The 20,171-nt window shown below is 40.8% G+C and overlaps 2 protein-coding genes across 2 annotated transcripts in view; both read left to right on the plus strand.

Annotated features, from left to right (window-relative positions):
- The window catches only part of crocc2 (ciliary rootlet coiled-coil, rootletin family member 2), a 72,967-nt gene extending 71,558 nt beyond the window's left edge, over nt 1-1,409 (plus strand). Inside the window, exon 37 of the mRNA XM_073852409.1 lies at nt 92-1,409. Coding sequence (XP_073708510.1) covers nt 92-172 — 81 coding nt within the window. The 3' untranslated portion in view covers nt 173-1,409. The remainder of the gene's footprint in view (nt 1-91) is intronic.
- Nucleotides 1,410-2,280: 871 nt separating this feature from the next.
- Nucleotides 2,281-20,171, plus strand: part of sned1 (sushi, nidogen and EGF-like domains 1) — a 44,849-nt gene continuing 26,958 nt past the window's right edge. Inside the window, exons 1-13 of the mRNA XM_073852057.1 lie at nt 2,281-2,707; nt 12,089-12,376; nt 12,800-12,940; nt 13,061-13,223; nt 13,341-13,466; nt 13,791-13,904; nt 14,346-14,459; nt 15,036-15,149; nt 15,800-15,850; nt 15,938-16,045; nt 17,915-18,007; nt 19,485-19,616; nt 19,950-20,069. Coding sequence (XP_073708158.1) covers nt 2,498-2,707; nt 12,089-12,376; nt 12,800-12,940; nt 13,061-13,223; nt 13,341-13,466; nt 13,791-13,904; nt 14,346-14,459; nt 15,036-15,149; nt 15,800-15,850; nt 15,938-16,045; nt 17,915-18,007; nt 19,485-19,616; nt 19,950-20,069 — 1,774 coding nt within the window. The 5' untranslated portion in view covers nt 2,281-2,497. The remainder of the gene's footprint in view (nt 2,708-12,088; nt 12,377-12,799; nt 12,941-13,060; nt 13,224-13,340; nt 13,467-13,790; nt 13,905-14,345; nt 14,460-15,035; nt 15,150-15,799; nt 15,851-15,937; nt 16,046-17,914; nt 18,008-19,484; nt 19,617-19,949; nt 20,070-20,171) is intronic.

Raw genomic sequence — 20,171 nt, forward strand, 5'->3', positions numbered from 1 at the left:
AAAATTTGATGTATTGTAACAGTGACATTTACATTATATTTACAGGAATAAGCCTTTGACGGCTTTGCAATAACTGCTGTATTTTTCTCAGGTTTGCACACTGAAAGAACAGTTGGAGCAGGAGATGAAGAGAAGACAAGCGTATATGAAGCAGATGAGATTGGGGCTCTAAAAAACTGATTTTTGTTCCCAAAAATGTTTGTAGTCTCTCAAAGGCCTATAACCAATGAAACAGGGCCTGTGCTAACATGAATGGACTTCATGCTTAATGAAATGTCACACACACATACTTCAGATTTAAAAAAACACACAAAATCACTGGTCTCAGGGAGAAATGTTGGACTACATTTGCACAAATACTTTAAGTAATCCTGAACCACACCATAAGAACCCAATAACAACAAACAAAGAGATCACTGTTTCACCAAATGCTTCTCAATTGCCAAATTGTTTTAAGGATTTGTGCAGCAAACTGTTGAAACAGACCATAAATCTCCCTTAAGTCGATCCCTGTTCATCTTAGAGCATTAGGCACAATCTCAATTCTACGTCGCACACACTTAAACATCTGTACCTACCTTAAATATTACACCCTAGCTTAGGTCCTCCAAACTGTTTAGGAAACCACACAATTATTCTCTCTTTTCTTTTTTATAACTTGCTACTTTGTAACTTACAAAAACATGATTGCTGTGATCATTATTTAATCAAACGATCATTTAGAGAATAAGATCATCTTGTTTTAGTTAGTACCAATCAGCTAAATTACAGCTAGAGTGAATCATGACAGAAAGTGAATGATCAGGCCTGGCATCAAGGCTCCTGCAATGATCTGAAGGACCCACCCCCGGAATACATTGGAAAGCGTGGAAAGCAATCTAAACTGAATGCAATTTCAACCAAGGGGTACCCCTTGGATCTGATTTGTGCCCCTTAGGATTCAATTTGACCCACTCCAACCCCCCGAAACATGACGATCACCAGTGTATTAGAACTCTCAATGCCAAATTTAAGTGCTTTTGTGCCTCGTCTGGTGCTGTACCACAACGATTCTGTGTTTTCAACCACATAAAATTAGGTTTCAAACATTTAAATGAATTACTAGCAAAGATGACATCTGTTAAAAACACACTGATGTTTGTGAGTTTGTGGTGACTAAGGAAAGTGGCAGTAATAATCCTTTCAATTAAAATCTGACAACGTGTTTCATTCATATAATAATCCTTGCCTTCCCCGAGAATCATACAAGCCCCCCCAGGTCGAGTGTCCTGGCACTGGAACTGCATATATCTTACCTAAAAACGGTGTTTTCTCTTATTATGGGTGTTCAAACCATTTCTAATTCCTAATCACTACTGTGTCTAATGTAATAACTATTAGAAAATTGATTTTTTTCATCACAAAGTGAATTTTATGAGTCAATAAAACCATACAAACATGAAAAATGAGGTTGATTTTTGTGGTTTAAAGAACTGCTGTCAGTAGACGTATTTTGGATAATTGCTGTAGTTTATGCGTGCAAATAAGCTGTAACTACCTATAAAAGAATCTTTGTGATGTTCTGCCTCCAAGATTTGATTCTTGCCACTAATAACCCCCTTTATAAATAGAATTTTATTTTATTTTAGGGGAACTGTTTCAGGCACATGTTTGAAATCTTTTGTCTTGTATGATTAATTTAGGGGAAAATTAACTTTTTTATAGAGTAAGCAATCTTTTAGTCAATCTCTAGTCCAAACCAAAGAGCTTTTGTATATTTTCCTATTTTTTTAACTGACATCTTGTATACAATAGACAAGGAATGCACTATGCATGCATCATATGACATGCCAGCTTCTGGAACTCTTACACTGCCTTGTGTTAGCTGTACCACACTAAGACATGTTCTTCTGGGGAAGGGTATTTCTCAGCACAAGTTAAGAGCAGAGGAGAGTGCCCTGTCAGAGTCTCTTTAAAGCAGCCCTTTGATTACCATAGCTCCACCCAGTGCTTATCCAGTTACCGGTCTCTCCTCAGCTATTGGATGAGAGTTTCTAATCATGCAAGGTAGTGAATCCCTGGGGGGTGGGGCCGGGTCTGAAAGAACTCCTTTGGCAGGCAGAATAGAGGTTTTATTGAGGATATTTCTAAACTAACCATCAGGGACCAAGTCACTGGATTGTAAAAAAAAAAAAAAAAAATAGAGCCGAATCACTCTGCTCCCTCTCCTTCTTTCTCTCCCTCACTCTGTTCATTTCAGTGAGCGGCACGGAGCACAGCAGCTCTTGAGCACACAGAATGCAAGGAATCTGCCCCCTTGTTATAGACCAACAGCCCAAGTACCAGGGCTAAGAGAAGATCTGAGAGGAAACAAAGGGTGGAATTAGAAACCAAAAGAGGAACATTTACAGAAAGACAAGGAGGATCATCTGGTACTGGGGTTTACAGTTGTCTTGTTGCCCTCTCTGAGTGTCCTGGATCTTAGTACTCTCCTCTCCATCCCTGTGCAGACAAGGTCATGGGGTGGCTGAGGAGACTGGTGCTCTCCACGTGCGTGCTTCTTATTTTGCTTCATGGCGTGGAGCCGGCTGTACCCCTGGAGGAGTTCTACCCATTTGGCCTGGATGAAGGTGACTCCCAGACCATCGAGCAAGATGATGGGGGATCAGGACTGGTTGCTATCTCTGTGGCTTTTCCTTTCTTCGGAGAGCGGCACAATGGACTCTATGTGAGTATAGATTGCATGTGTTGTCAGGTATTCATTCAGTAGCTTAAATGGTTTGTGTATATGTCTTTGAGGGAAACAGAGCCAGGTCTTAGAGCTTGAGATTGGATAATGAACCTCAAAGTTTTAACATATGGCCACACATAGTGACTCAACTACTGGATATTTTGTAGTGAAGAGATGACATTCTGTATTGCTGCTGCATCTGCTTAAACTGTGGTTTGAGAGAGTGAGGGGGAAAAAAGAAACAAGACTTGTCATGAGAGGAACCAGTGATAGAAGCAAGTAGCGAGTGCTCTGACAAGTCTCAGTGCTTTGATCATAGCCGCGTCCTGCTTTTGGTTGGGCAAGTAGGGATTTTATCTGTGTCATCTGTGTCACAGAGGAAGCTCCATCCTCGTAAATAGACACCATCTGTTTTGATGTAGCATCCCAGTCGTGTTGCCTCCCAAAATAAGCTGCTCCACCCAGGGCACTCATCTTTACTACTAACTTTCCAGCCTGGCCGAGGTACCATAGTGACAGAGGCTAGGTTTCCAGACTGGGCTACAAGCGAAGGGATGAATGAGATCACAATCCCAATGCAGCGAACAACTGACCGAGCAGATATGCCACACAACCAGTCTCTCTCCCAGCCACTACATGTCATTCAAACAACTGCGCCCTCACAACTTTGAGATGCAATATTGTGTTTCCTATTTTAAAGTCATGAAGTTCAGCTTGCTGAAATAGTGCAGGGTTGCATCTGCGCGTCACCCTGAGTGGTATCTCATATCTCAGAGCACAATGTAAATATTAATGTGAATTGAAGACAAGATAAGGCTTGCTGTGAATAGCGGTGAAGATCTAAATTTAGATTACCCAAATGTGAGCAGAAGATGGCTGAATCTACAGCTATGGGTGGCAACTACAAAAAGGGTGCACTGAGTACAAACCGGGAGGTAACTGCAGGTCAATCAGAGTAAGATTTTGCAAGTCACTGGTGCATTGAGGCATGTGACAGCATTAAAACAGCAGTCATAATTTTTGTATTGCACTCAAGAATCAATTACGCTTCAGCTTTATTGCACGCTGTAGCCACATGTTGATCTTTTCCACAAGGGAGCTTGCTTTCGAACAGGTGAGGTTTTGGAGAGTATACAAGGGCAGATCCTCATGCATAATTTCTTCCGGGAGGGCATTCCAAGCCTTCAGGCCTTGAAAAAACAGAAAAGCTGTTGAACCAAACATTTTGAGGTGGTTCTTGAGAGTTGTCTCAGGGTATTACTGTAAGAGCTTCCCTAAAGCGAAAAGAAGGATCAGTGCTGCCTGCTATTGCATGTTTAACTTTCTGACCTACTCTTTCTGTCCACCCCCAGCCATTATTCTCACTTTTTCTCATTCACTCCCTCTCCACGATAATTTAAATACCATTTATAATATAACTAACTCACAAATACTCAGCTTTGCCTCAGCTTAAAGCATGACTTTCAAGCATTTAACCTGACATGACAATAGGTTTGCAGAGCTTAAGCCTTTCAGGCTTAACAAGAAAAATCTTTTTTTGGACTGAATTTTAAAAATATTGTTCTTTTATCTATTTTTGAGGCTGAAAAGCAAGTTCATTGCCATCCAGGACTTCTAGGGATGGTTATAGTCCCACAGTGATATGTCCTCTTTGTTTGACATTTTATCAAACATTTAATCAGAACTGTCCAAAATAGGGTTGGGTGATGGCTAACGAATTGGCATCAGACAATGTCTACAGTGGAACATGGTGGTGGACAATGACATGGCGTGAATCCGTAATCAGAAAGGCACGGAAAACGAATAATGTGTTCTACGAAGCCACTAAAGGGACATGTTTAGCTGCTTGCTAGCGGTAACCTGTTACATTACAGTACATCAAATTTCACTTACCACATAAACAGAGTAAGGACCGGTAGAACAATGCCAAATGATTTGCAGATCCTGAGCACCACTGACAAACAACTAGGATTTACTAAACAGGCCAAATTAGTGTTACACTGTGTCGTAACTACATGCAACGTGACAAGATTCCAGCGACAAGCAGTTTGTCTGTCTACACCAGAATTAATGCGACAACGTGTCAGAATCAATCAAACATCACAGCCAATCAGAAGCGCGTGTGGGCGGGCTCTCCCTGGAAGCTCACTGCACTTCCAACAAAATGGTTATGTATATAATCTAATTCATACATGTTAAACCTTTTTAACATTATTAAATGTACATACTGAGTGACTGATACCGTCTTTGTTATGGAATACACTTGTTGGTTCGCATTGAGTTCACAGTCTTAAGCTAGATCTTTGCGTTTATTTATTTTTAAGATCTGAGGTAAACTATCTGTTGTTACTTTCAGTATGGCTATAAATGTCACACAATATGATATTCAAACTCACATTAGACATATTTAATTTTGAATAAAGCACACAATCAGTACCTGAGATTATCACTGTCATTATGTTGAATGCGACATCGCAAAAAATAGAAATTGTTTCTAAAATAGAAATTTTGCGTGTCGCCGTCGCGGCTAGTTAGCAAAAACATCTCTGATGGAAAAGATACTTTTTATCGCGTGTAGTTAGGACACGATGTTAGCGTTACACCATGTCCTAACTACATGCAACGCAACAAGATTCCAGCGACAAGCAATTTGGCTGTCCAGACGCGACACAGCGTGACCTGACAGAATCACAGAAGTGCACTGTACTAAAATGAACAAGTTTATAATCTAATTCAAATATAATAATAAATACACCTTTTAACATTAATAAAACTACACATGAAAAAACACTTGTTGGTTCACACTATGTTCACATTTAAAGATCTGAGGTAAATGATCTATTATTTATTCCACTAGGCTATGGTTATAAATGTCACGCAATATGACATTCAAACTCCCATTAGACACTTTTAAAGCACATAGTAAATACCTGCTGAGATTATAATTGGCATCATTTGCATGTTATTGTTCCAGCCGCAACGTCGCAGAAATACACGTGTCCTAACTACATGCGATGCAACGCCATGACACATGATAAAAGTATCTTTTCCATTCTAATCAGAGCTAGTCCAGAGCTAGTCCTAACTAGCCACGACGGCTACACACAAAATTTCTATTTTAGAAATTATTTCTATTTCCGCGACGTCACAGCTAGAACAACAACAACGATGGCAATTATAATCTCAGGTACTGATTATGTGCTTTATTCAGTGTTAAAAGTGTCTAACGGGAGTTTGAATATCATATTGCTTGACCATGTAGTCACACAAAGCATATTCCATATCAAAGATTTTTTGAAAAGATTCAATAATTCTGAATAAGATTATAAACTTATACATTTTGTTGCGAGTGCAGTGCGCTTCCAGAAAGAGCCTGCCCACACATGCTTTTGATTGGCTGTGATATTTAATTGATTCTATCGCGTCGCGGTGTCACATTGCATCTGGTGTGGACAGCCAAATTTCTTGTTGCTGGAATCTTGTCGCATCGCGTGTAGTTATGTCATGGTGATAGAAACCTTTAATCTACTCTCCTGTCTGGTTTGTTTGACAGATTCGGCATCGTGATTGGTCAGATCACCTGTCAATCAAGCTGTTTGTGAAGGGTCAATTCTGTTTTGTTTGTTTTTTTCATTTGGATCTCAAAGATTTCACATGTAGCTGTGGCCTTTCCTCTCTTCCCTGAGTTACCCTCACCCTTCCCTCTTCCTCCTCTTCAGCCTCAGATAACAAGTTCAGGGGTCTTCCCAATGGACCTGTCCAGCTGCTCTATCGAAGAAAGGAGAGATCCTTTTAACAGAACCCAGATGCATCTGTAAAGTGTCTCAGGGATGCCAAACAACACAGGCCCTCAATTAACTAACCTTATGAATGACTAGGATGAAGAGCAGAATGGATTAGATCCAAGGCTAGCATGGCATAGACTTCCACAGCAAATGCGAAAAACATACATTATTTTGAATGAAACTGGTGTAAGCTTTGATGGGGAACAGAACACCATAACTGATATTCGGGGACCTCAAGTTAAGAAACCTCCCAATAAGTTGTTTGTATGGGAAGCTATAAAAAGGATGTTTATAATTGTTATAGGCATATAATTGTTCATCCAACAGTTGAGTTAAAGCAGAAGAGGGAAAATGATGGGGACAGAAAGATTTGAGGTTTCACGGCACACTGAGAGCACATCTGCTAAAGCTCATCCTCAGCACTTCAACACTTCATGTTTGCGTAACTATAGAAAGGGAATCTTTAACCTTGAGGGATTTTTGTCTTTATCTCTTTCTCGCTCTATCCTCTTTGCTCCTTTCCTCCTCCTCCTTTTTACTTAAGTAGCCCAAATATTAGCTAAGTGTGTGAGGACATATGTGTGATTTTGTTAGGAGCTGGGTAGCTTAGCGTGTAATGCTTTATGTCAAGATAAGTCATATGTTATGCTAAGCTTTGAGATAATATTTGGACTTAATTCAATAGGGACAGCCACTGAAATACATTTTTCTATACTGGGTTTAAGTTATTTTTCCAAGAATAGTGAAAATCTTTGTATATTATTATAAGATATGAATGAGTGCAGTGCCATACAGGGGGTCAGGGTTTGGCATTCTGTGGAATGCCAATCACGATAAAGAAACCCACCACAGCCTTTAGATTTTAGACTTTAGATTTTTCCTCAAATTACTAGGAAGAGTTCCCGTGTCAAGATTCAATGTTTTGCCAAGCTGAACTTGGTGCACCTTGTTATGAAGGGATTTATTTTGGCATTCTTTTTCCCAGGTGAACATTTATTTTAATATTAAAATGACTTAGCTCCAAAGAAAACCATCCTATGAAAACTTGTATATATCCGGTGAAGAATAACCACAAAATAACACAGAAGTGGCACCACATAGACCTAAAATAATGTGATTCAAATATGATCCACCTCATCAATGCTTTACTTTTAGAATTTACACCTGACTGAATTTTACATCCCATGCATCTTTTCCACCAAGGCAGTTTGAGTGCTGGTTCGGAGCAACAGCCTAGTTTCAAATCGGTTCTTTTTTTTTTCAACACCCAAAGCACCAGCTCTGAACCAGGAAAAGTGATCCGTAAGTAGCACTTACATAAAACATTGCTGGTCTAGAAGTAAGAACGGCTTGTATCAGGGGCTGGGAGCGGGGTGACCATCACCAACAAAAACATTTTTGACCGGCATTTTTGAAATAGCAGCTAAACATCAACACGTTGGATTCGCCGTGTTTGGATCCCAATGTAGGTTCGCAAAGCCATGAGCATCAATAGCAACGCAGCCTCTGCCATTGTTGATATTAGGCTTGTTCAGGATGCGTCGGCACTGCATAGTATCATACGCCGTTTGGTCTGCACTTGGTCTACATCCCATGCCTCTTGCCTAATACTGGTTCGGAGCCAGAGCCTAGTTTCAAATCGGTTCTTTGTCTTTCGACACCCAAAGCACCAGCTCTGAACCAGGAAAAGTGTTTTTTCAGTAGGACCAAAACATTGCTGGTCTAGAAGTAAGAACGGCTTGTGCCAGGGGCTGGGGGCAGGGTTACCATCACCAACAAGACACTTTTGACTGCAATTTTTAAAATAGCATCTAAACACGAACATGTTAGATTCACCGTGTTTGAATGCCAATGTAGGTTCACAAAGCCATGAGCATCAATAGCAATGCAACATTCATGATTGTTGATATTAGGCTTGTTCGGGATGCATTGGTGTTGTGCAGACCAGTCAGCATGTTGCATTGAAATACCGCAAGACCAATTCAAAAGCTTAAAGAGTTGTTTACTCTCCAATCGCTCTCCGGGTGCTTTGGTATTGTGCGCCGTTTGGTCTGCGCTTGGTCTACATCCCATGCCTCTTTTCTACCAAGGCAGTTTGAATGCTGGTTCGGAGCCAGAGCCTAGTTTCAAATCGGTTCTTTGTCTTTTGACACCCAAAGCACCAGCTGTGAACCAGAAAAAAGTGTTTTTTTAAAAGGACCAAAACATTGCTGGTCTAAAAGTAAGAACAGCTTGTGCCAGGGGCTGGGGGCAGGGCTGCCATCACCAACAAGACACTTCTGACTGAAATTTTTGAAATAGCATCTAAACACGAACATGTTAGATTTACCGTGTTTGGATGCCAATGTAGGTTCACAAAGCCATGAGCATCAATAGCAATGCAACATTCATGATTGTTAATATTAGGCTTGTTCGGGACGCATTGGTGTTGCACAGACCAGTCAGCATTTGGCATCGAAGTACCGCAAGACCAATTCAAAAACTTAAAGAGTTGTTTACTCTCCAATCGCTCTCCCAGTGCTTTGGTATCGTGCACCGTTTGGTCTACACTTGGTCTACATCCCATGCCTTTTTTCTATCAAGGCAGTTTGAATGCTGGTTCGGAGCCAGAGCCTAGTTTCAAATCGGTTCTTTGTCTTTCGACACCCAAAGCACCAGCTGTGAACCAGGAAAAGTGTTTTTTAAGTAGGACCAAAACATCGCTGGTCTAGAAGTAAGAACAGCTTGTGCCAGGGGCTGGGGGCAGGGTTACCATCACCAACAAGACACTTCTGACTGCAATTTTTGAAATAGCATCTAAACACGAACATGTTAGATTCACCGTGTTTGGATGCCAATGTAGGTTCACAAAGCCATGAGCATCAATAGCAATGCAACATTCGTGATTGTTGATATTAGGCATGTTCGGGATGCACTGGTGTTGAGCAGACCAGTCAGCATGTGGCATCGAAGTACTGCGAGAGCAATTCAAAAGCTTAAAGAGTTGTTTGCTCTCCAATCACTCTTGTGATGCTTTGGTATTGTGAGCCGTTTGGTCTGCATCCCATGCCTCTTTTCTACCATGGCAGTTTGTGTGCTGGTTCAGAGCCAGAGCCAAGCTTAAAATTGGTTATTTGTCTTTCGACACCCAAAGCACCAGCTCTGAACCGGAAAAGTGGTTTATATGTAGCACCAAAACAATGCAAAACATTCGGATGCCGATGTAGGTTTGCAAAGCCATAAACATCAATAGCAATGCAACATCTGACATTGTTCATTTTAGGCTTGTTTGGGATGCGTTGGCACTGCACGGAGTGGTCTGCATGTGGCATTGAATTATGTAACATCATAGTAATGGTTAGGTTTAGGAGTGGGGTCAGGTAAGGGAGACCATTTTTATTGAATGATTTAGAAACACCCACAAAGTCAGAAATACCCACTTTTGCTCTGCATAGACCTTATTCTCAGAGTTTGTGTTTGGCGCTGCCACTTGTAGCGTTGCTGGAAAAGATGAGACAGATTCAGTGACTTAAGACCTGACTCTGTGGACACTCTCTAGCCTGTGGAAAGGCAAACCAGTTCTTAGAAGGCTTGCAATAGCACTGGCTCTGAAATAACACCTAGTTCATGCTGGTGGAAAAGGGGTAGCTTTTCCACCAGCATAGCTTACCTGTTTAAACTAAGATATGATAGCTTTATTCACTTTTAGTCTGTGGTTACGCCATCCCCCTTTTAATAAGATATTAGGACATGAAAGAAAAGCAGCTAGGTTAACCTCTTCCAGATGCTACAAATAGATCAGAACAAATGCCAGGACATATTACAGCACCAGAGAATAATTGCTAATGTAGTGCTTAGTGAGATTTCCGCTGCTAATTTAGCAGCAAGGTAAGCAATTTCCATTCATTACCTCTGCACACCATTGCTACTAGCTCTCCAATGCTTGCGCCGGTCAAAACACTGCTGTCCCGATTGGCTGTACAACTCTCTTTTCCCAGTTTGCTGCTTATATCATTAGCATGGGAGAATGGATTTCATACTGCAGCCCATTCTCAAGTGTTTTGGTCATCTGTGAAACATTTACTCTAAATCACACTTTGGTTCCTGTCAAGGGTTTGTATCTGTCAGTGAACTGTGCCTGCACTTTCCATCCTTCCATCTTTTCCATCTCTCCCGCTTCTCTCTCTTTGTCTTTTCTTTCATTCTTCTGCTCTCACAGGGCTCCTTTCAGTGACCCCAGAGTTGTGGCCCTGAAGGCTTCACTCTGCTTCTCTATGTTAACCACACTCTTGCCACAGCACGCTGATGCAGAGAGGGGAAGACTGCGGTCGGCCAATTAACCAAGCACCCGAGTCAGGCCAAACAAAACTTCCTCTACTGTTTTTACAGCAAAGGCCTCCGAATTATGGTTTCCATACGCATGGGGAGGGGAGAAGAAAGGCCATGTGTCTGACATTGCCTTTGTTGCTGTTGCCGCTGCCAGAACTGGGTACAGATGAGTGAAATGAAGGGACAGGGAAGTTGGCATTGAGATGCGTACACCTGGAGAACGGTGCAACTGTGCAGGTGCAAACTGACTAGCATAGGTTAGCATTAGTCACACTCTACATTGTAACTCCGTTGCTGTGTGCAGTGTCAATCTTATATGGGTCAGAGAGGTGATTGATAGTATTTTTCTACTAAAAATTGAGTCAGAGTTTAGAAAGGATTTCTAATTTCCATTCTGTCCACTGGAAAACTATTGAGGAAAGTTTGGTTGCAAAACCTACATGGAATAATTTCACACACCCCTGTTGACCTGTTTAGTGAATTTGCATGCATATTCATATCAGTGGGATAACACTGTGGCCCTGTGAATACTCTTAAGGTTTCTTCTATGTCAGCCCTTCTGGACATTCATCACAGGAGCGGACTCAATCAACAGAGTAAAGCCAGTGGTCAGCAAAGCAAGTGTTGGGCTCTGTGGTTACTTTAGAGGCAGTTATAAAGGCCTCGCCCTCTAAAACCACTTCTAGTGGACAAGAGCCAGGGCAGGTGTGTCAGAATGTGTATGTGTGTCTAAAAGGGCTCCGGTTTTCTCAGCTGCAAGACGTGGATGTCTGGCAGAACAAGGCAGCTGTCTGTTCCCTGATGGGAAATGGATACATCTGCCACAGGAGCTTGCCTTACTCTTTCATCCTGCAATGCTACTGCTCACTCTCATGTGTCAACACACTGCTGGACACCTCAGCCTGTCTCTGCTTATTCCTAGTCAGCATGTTCCATACATCATAGCCATCCGATTACTGTTCCAGGCCCTTCACAATATCTACCCAAAGAGTCACTACAAGAACCTGAATTGTCCTTTAAAAGTTCTACTTGAAAAGTAGTGACTCTGCAATACCAACCCAGTCTCTGTCGTCAGGTATACTTAAATGTGGAAAGAATTTAACGAAGATGAAATATGTTATTTGTGCAACTCAGAAAGTGAATGTCCAAACATGTAGCTCATAGTGTGGTAAAGCTTCAGCAGTGGAATCTAGGAATGAGTGCCAGAAAGGTAAGCTGAAAGAAGCTTTGTGTGCTGACTCTGCTAACCCTGAGCATGTACTTGCTCTTCTTTTCTGTCTTCAAGGTCAACAATAACGGCCTGGTGTCTTTCCTGAGGGAGGTGTCCCAGTTCACCCCGGTGGCATTCCCTATTGCTGGTGACCGCAGGGTGGTGGCTCCGTTCTGGGCAGATGTAGACAACCGCCGGGCTGGACAAGTTTTTTATCGAGAGAGCAAAGATCCTGCCATCCTGAGAAGAGCCAATGGAGACATTAATCGTTACTTCCCAGAGTTCCCTATGTTTGTCACTACATGGGTGCTGATTGCGACCTGGCATCAAGTCACATTTTTTGGTGGCAGCTCAATAACTCCGGTACCAAGTTCATGTCCTTTAAACTAACTTCTTATGATGTTTCTTCTAGAAGACCATCTAACACAGGGTTTCACAGGGCTGGCCCTCAGGGTCCACTGTCTAGCAGAGTTGATCCTTAATCAAAATTAAACTCTGCAGGTGATGATACATGGAACAACTTTTTGAGCAACGTTGCTGGGGAATGTTGCCATCAGCAGGTAACCAGGTGAGACACAGGGTCCACGACCGGTCTAAAGTATCCAGATAGAAATGTGTTGCCAAATCTCAATGGAAAAGTGCCCAAGCAACATTGCTCAAAAAAGATTCCACCTTGCAGGACAGTGGACCCTAAAGGCCAGAGTTGAGAATATCAGATCTAACAAGTAAATTAAAATTCTGAATACTGGTTGTGGCAACTGACTTGCTCTCTGCTCTTCTCCAAAGGTCAATACATTTCAAGTAGTTCTCATCACAGATGGTGAGCTCTCCTTCACCATCTTCCAGTACCACAATATTTCTTGGACAACAGGGATGCATGCTACCAGTGGTGGTGATCTAGCAGGCTTGGGGGGCATAGCTGCACAGGTAAGGTCATTGCCTTTACTCACGTTGGTTTTTAGTTTTGACTTAAATGATTTGAGTGACACTAAAATCTGAAAGAATTCACTCTGACAGAACTCTCCCCTACTTTCACTCTCTTCCTAGGCAGGTTTTAATGCTGGTGATGGGAGGCGCTATTTCAATATCCCAGGCTCTCGAACGGATGATATTGTTGAAGTTGAAACCACCACAAATGTGGGCTATCCTGGTCGTTGGGTCTTCCGTATTGACGATTCTCAGGTGCAAGTGGGCAGCTGTAATGACTCAGGTATGCCACCAAAGGAAAGGAGAAAAGAATCAGTGTATCCAAAAAATTTGAAAACATTATGGACAGTACAAACAGAAAAATATGTCTGTTCAGACTCTTTTCCATTGTTTTTCTCAGCTTCGGTCTGTGCTAACTTAAGGCCCTGTCAAAATGGTGGCCGTTGCATTGACGACTGCATCACTGGAAATCCCTCTTTCACTTGCTCGTGTTTGGCTGGCTTCACTGGACGCAGGTGCCAGATAGGTAAACGAATGATGAAATCCTTCCATCCCTCACAACCTGTACGCATCCTTTGTGTTCTTCCTCGCCAGGAAAGAGAAAGTCAGCTTGTAAAAGCAGAATTCCACCCTGCAAGCCAGGGGGACAACCTAAGGGAGAGAATTTCCCCTGGTCACATCTGTATGTAATACGCATACAGTAGAGTCCGTCCAACGTTATGCTGTGGTCAAATCATTACCTTTTCCTCCACCCCCTTGCACTTTAGGATTCCCTCATGTTTTCATTCCTGTGTGCACATCTAATAAAAGTCACATGTCATATTTGTTGTTTTTTTTTTTGCTTTGATAGAGGTTGATGAGTGCTCTTCATACCCCTGTCAGAACGGAGGCACATGTGAAGACAAGATCAACCACTTCGTTTGTCTTTGTCCAGTGGGATTCATAGGGACAACATGCCAGACAGGTAAATACCCAAGTATTCAATTATCGGACTCTGCATTGTTCCGGAAAAGAAAGCTTTGCTCCAGTATCAATAAAAAGCTTGTATTTCTACAGTGCACAATTCACGGCTCTTCTCAAAAAGTTGTCCAATGAGGACTAAAATAGCGATTGAAAATGGATGTGAGTTTTGAACTCAGTCGTCTTTTCGTGCTGTGGCCTCTCTCCTCACTGATTTTGTCCTCCCCTCCTCCCTTAGCACTCTGCTGGCTTCAACCTCCTTCTCGTTCCCACAGTCCAGCCTGCAGAGATGTATCAAACCTCTAATACCTTTCACAGCCAGAAGTGCATAGTTTCAGAGTGAGGGGAACGGTGTGGAGGATATATTAATCAGCTGAATAAATATCCAGTGTGTGTGTGTGTGTGTGTGTGTGTGTGTGTGTGTGTGTGTGTTTATTGCCTGTAGACATAGATGAGTGCCAAGAGACCCCATGCCTCAATGGAGCACAGTGCATACAGGGTGTCGGCAACTTCACCTGCGTATGCCAAGCAGGTTACACTGGGTTCCTATGCGAGTCAGGTGAGTATGGATATTGGGAGTGTCATAGAAAGGCCACGACTTTCCCCAGGGAACATTTCCTTTTTTCCGCATTAGGCCCACACTTATTCATTTGACAGATGGTGTTATCTAGCCTGACTTCATGAAGACTGCTATAGTACAGGACTTTTAAGGGCAGCTAGTAAATGGAAATATATTATCAGTTACTTTGATTTCTTTCCCTGTGTTTTCATTTTGGGTCAGGTTTTATGTTCCAAATATTCTGAGTTCTCTGAGCAGACCTTGATATGACTTTTGAGGAAAAACCACTGACATGATTCCCCTGCTTAACAAATTGGGCTTCCCACAGTGAAGGTTATTGATGAAATTCAAGTCCAGTTGGGAAGTACTCTGGAAACTAAACCACTGGCCTTTGTATATCTTGAACCCTTGTTTCTACATGAGACCAGATTACTGTTAATACTAGACACCTGGTCAATGAAACCGTACACCTGCATGAACTTGAGATATTGATACAATCAAAACCAAGCTGCTCTAAGGATTGCCTTTCTCACACTGACAAATGACTGTTTACGCTGTCATGAATCTTGATTCCAGATATCAATGAATGTGCGTCCATGCCATGTTTGAATGGAGGTGTGTGTGAAGACCTGGTGAATAACTACACCTGTGCCTGTACAACAAACTTCACAGGAAGCCACTGTGAGACAGGTAAGCTTTTACTCTCCAGTTCAACCCACCATCTCACTTTAGAAATGCCAACCAACACATTATCCAGTCTTTGTTTTTGTTTCCCTTTGCAATGGGAAAAATGTTTAATGATAGAAGATGTTTACACAGCCAGCCACCTACTTTCCACTTTATATTTGGCTAGCTGTAACATTTTCCAACTGGGACTGACACAAGAAATTGAAAAAGTAAAATGAATAAAGAGAAGAAAACACTCTCTGGGATAACAATGGCTTTAGACCACATGTCTGACTAATTGAACTACAAATAATGTCAGCCTCATCTCAAAGTTATCAGATGCTTGGTCAACTTTTGTGTGTTCACGAAAAGAAAACTTCTCTCCAGTATCAATAAGACACTTGCACTCCTCCAACGTCCAGTCCACGGCTCTTCTCAAAAAGTTGTCCAACTATGCTTTCAGATGATGTGTCTGTCTAATCAAACTGATTTATTTGCAAAATAATGTCTGCATAGTTATCAGATTTCTTGGTCTGGGGTTGAAGTGGTTTGATCATCTTCTTTTCATTGTGGTTTGGTTGCAGTTTCATGGGTTTGCCTCACGTATTGCTAATGTATTAGATCATGCTGCCCAAGTAATATACTCTAAAATGTTTTATTTTACCCTAAAACAGAGCTAGTTGTCATTCAAAATTCCTCTACTACTAATGCTGCAAATCAGACTGGTAAGTCAACATTCTTTAAGTTCCTGCTAAGCTTTATCTCCCTTTCTTTTTTTTAAAAGATCTTCACACATAATATTTCACTTACAGTTCCTTGTGATGGCGAGAGTTGTGCAAAGCGACAAATCTGCGAGTATACTGACTCTGGAAACTACAACTGCACCTGCAGCCCAGGATACTATGGTGATGACTGTGAAGGTACAGTACTCTCAGACTTTAATGCATAGTAGCTACTCTTTTCAAGTAATTGGGCAGGAACATAGCACAGAGGAGAACAAGGCAGGCACCACTATCCCACAGGAATTTGAAGCACTGCCTGAGGAAGACTATGCAGCCGTGATAGATGAGCATAATTATCCAAACCTACACAACCTCACCCAGTTTACTGCTCAGACCTTGCAGCAAGTCGCTTGATGTTGTAAATAATTGCTTTATGGCACTTTTTTACTACTTTACCAACAAGAGGAAGGGCTCTTGTCTAGACTTAAAAGGGCCTCTGTTTTATGAGACAGTCCTAATGTTTGGAATTCACTTCCCTACAACAAAGCAGGTGAGATTTGTTTGGACGCTCTAACATCCAACCACAAATCTCCAAAGACTCAAGTTATGTAGATGACATCCTCATATTCTGCTTTATCTCATTTAGTCAATAGCCTCTTTCACACAGTAATACCAGTAAATTGCCGTAAAATTACTGGAAATACAAACATCTGCTGTTCATACAGGCAACGACAATATGTATTTTTACCGGTAAAGCACCATTCACACATCAGTTTCAAAATACTGTCAATTCTGTGACATCATTAACCAGAGATGACTTCTTATAGACTGAACCTCTTGGTCTTGTGAGTGTAAACATAGAGGGGTAGAGGTGGTCAGTGTTTTTGTTGATGTTTTCATTTTTGTGTCAAACGTTGACATTCACGCAGCTGCTTTTGACCCAGAGACATGTCTTTGACTTCTGTAAACAACACAGAGTAAATGCGTCATCTGCGTCAGAATGTTATGATTGTCCCAGAGAAGACATCTTACGTCAGCATGTTCTGACCTCGTATGTGCTCATACTGGTAATCTTTATTCTACGTTTACACACAGCATCATACTGGTGATTCACTGGTAAATTCCTGGAACAAATTTACCAGTATTTTCTAAAAGGTCCTGTTTACGGTAATACTGTACAGTATTTGTGAAAGGGGCTAATGTCAGTCAGTGTGATATCCCTGCTCCCAGGGTCACTGTGTACACCACAAACTTTGTGCCCCTATAGATTTAAAAGCACATTGTGAGCTATAGAAAATTCATCCTCTTCCACCTGGAGCTGAAATAACCATCGACTCTTATATAGACGCTCCTAAATCTCTAGAATACCTTCCTGCCCGGCTCACTTGGAATGTGTAGTGGAAAAAGTCGGTGCAGACCTCTCAAAAAGAGAAGGTAGAGGCTCACAGGCAGAACCTATGAGTGTCTAATGGAGCACTGAGATCAAAGAGACCGGCCTTAGAGACAACAAATGAAAATGGCTCCAGCGAATTAACAACCTATTAATTGCCCCTAGGGTCACACAATTTGATCAAAAACATGTTACATATTATCGGAAAAATATAACACCCTCATGCGAGCCCCCTGGACTTCAAAAGGAAGCAATTTAACAGTGATACAGCAAGTTACTTTGATCCACTGCTGCAAGTACTGAGGGAAGAGGAAAATAAAAAGTCTTAACGTACAGCAAAGCTTAACAGAATACTGACTTACAGTCATCCAGCCCACTAACTGTGTGGGAAAATTGTGGGAAGGACTGACCCAAGAAACAAGTTTATAATGTACAACAGCACAACAAATCCCACCACTGCACACTATGCTAAACTACGCACACACAGTGTAACATTCCCACATGTGCTTCCACTGAATTTACACTTTGTTCCAATTTGATGATGTGAAAGAGTAACATTTTACAATGGTTACAATGTTTACTTATCCAGAAAAGTGAAAACTATGCTGACCTCCTTCCAAAAGTGTCTTTTCATCTTTCTGTTTCTACTCTCTCTACATCACACTCAATTCCTACAGAGGAGTGTCCCTGTCAGAATGGAGGGGTTTGTGTTGATGTGAATGGCACCTGTGAATGTCCAACAGGCTTCACCGGACTCTACTGTCAGTTTGGTATGTATTAACTGCAAACATATAAAGAGTTGTTTTTTTAAGGAGTCAAACTTCCAAAGACTTTATCAAATAAAAAGGCATGGGATGTCCAGTTTTTGAGTTTCTTTGGTTTCTACTATTAAAATGCTAATTTTAAGATAAGTATAGTTTTTCGGTGATTAATAAAGCATGTACCTTTTGATTGGCAGACACTTTTAGTGTTTTTTCATCATGAGGCCAAATAATTCTAAATTTGGTTAATTTTCAAAAATATATAATTTAGTATGGTATAATTGACCCTTGGCTGGAAGCTTGATTGATCTCAGATCATAGCACCAAATTTGCCATTTTGTCCATCGAACAAATCAGACAGGAGAGTATATTAACTTGAAAAATGGTGTGTATTGTTCTCTTTCCACGGCTGAAATAAAATACGCACAACGTTTTAGTGCCACTTTAACAATTATGAGATTAAAGTTGTAATATTTTGAGGATAAAGTCTAAATATTTTGAGAATAAAGTCGAAATTACAAGAATAAAGTCGAAATGTTACAAGAATAAAGTCGAAATTTAGAGAATAAAGAATTATGAAGAAATAAAGGTCAAAACGTTTCAAAAATAAAGTCAAATTGTTACGAGAATAAAGTCGACATTATTCTCGAAACACTTTGACTTATATATTCTCAAAATATTTTGACTTCATTCTCGTAATTTCAGCTTTATTCTCGAAATATTTTGACTTTATTCTCTAAATATTTCGACTTTATTTTTTAAATATATTTTGACTTTATTCTCGTAATTTCAACTTTATTCCCGAAATATTTTGACTTCATTCTCGTAAAATTTTGACTTTATTCTTGTAATTTAGCCTTTATTCCTGAAATATTTTGACTTTATTCTCGAAATATTTTGACTTTATTCTCTTAATATTTTGACTTTGTTCTCATAATATTTTGACTTTATTCTCGTAATAAAAATTTTATTCTCGAAATATTTCGACTTTATTCTCGTAATATTTTGACTTTGTTCTAGTAATTTAGACTTTATTCTCTAAATATTACAACTTTAATCTCATAATCTTATATTTTTTTCACGTGCCACTAAAAAGGCATCGCAATTTCGTGCTGTAACTAGTAAATATGAAAAGATGATCGGTTCAAGAATGTCGCTTCAACTGAGCCACTACAATGATCTGTCACGAACACATAACACAAAACGATATTTATTAAATTTTCTTAAAAAAATGACAAAAATCATACCAGAAATTTTTTTTTGTTTCATACCAGAAATAATCTGTATTGTCACTTGTCAATTACTTGTGTTCAACTGACATGTAACTGACATATAATGCTAAGTGCTTGGCCTGATGATGAAAAAACACTTCCTGAATTGGGAAAAGATGTATCCATCTGAAGAGTGTGGCCAACATTTTACAAAAGTGGTACTACTGCAAACATATTTGTATAACAATTAATTTCTGCATTTTTTTACTCCTTAGAGGTAACACAAACACCCTGTAGTAACAACCGACCATGTCCAGATGGGGGTCCGTGCTTAGAGTATGGCGGCACATACCTCTGCACCTGCCAAACTGGTGTTGACTTTGATCACAAGGACTTCTACCCATATGGTAAGAGCCCTAGAGAACCATGAAGCCATGTGCTAAGCATGGTCTCCATAACAAATGAATAGCCTAAACACTGTGCCAGGTCGTCAGGGTGGCAAAGGTCCCCAAAGCAAGGCGTTATGTTTAGTAAATGAGAGAAGAAAGATTTATTTGTATGTTGAAATAATGTGAAGGTAATGTTTCAACTTGGCTATTGAAATACACAGAGGATCTATGCTGTGGTGTGCATTTAAATGAAATCATTCCAACAAACGCAAATAAAAGTTACTAGTGAGCGCTAAAAAGCAATCACCTGCTGTGAAGGAACGTGGTGAAGCTGGTGTGTGTGTTTTTCAGTACAGCCGCGATCGGCCTGCGATTCCTCACCGTGTCAGAATGGAGGGTATTGCTACGAGAGAGACGGAGGCTATATTTGTGAGTGCAAGCATGGCTACAGAGGCAAGCATTGCGAAAGAGGTATGTTACATATGTTATTCTTGTTAACATTTTGCCCTTGCCCGCTGGATAATGTGTGCCACGTCCTGTGAAGTTCAGTCATTGTGCATCATGTTGCTTATT

The sequence above is a fragment of the Garra rufa genome, chromosome 12 (genome assembly GCF_049309525.1).
Source record: "Garra rufa chromosome 12, GarRuf1.0, whole genome shotgun sequence".
NCBI lineage: Eukaryota > Metazoa > Chordata > Actinopteri > Cypriniformes > Cyprinidae > Garra > Garra rufa.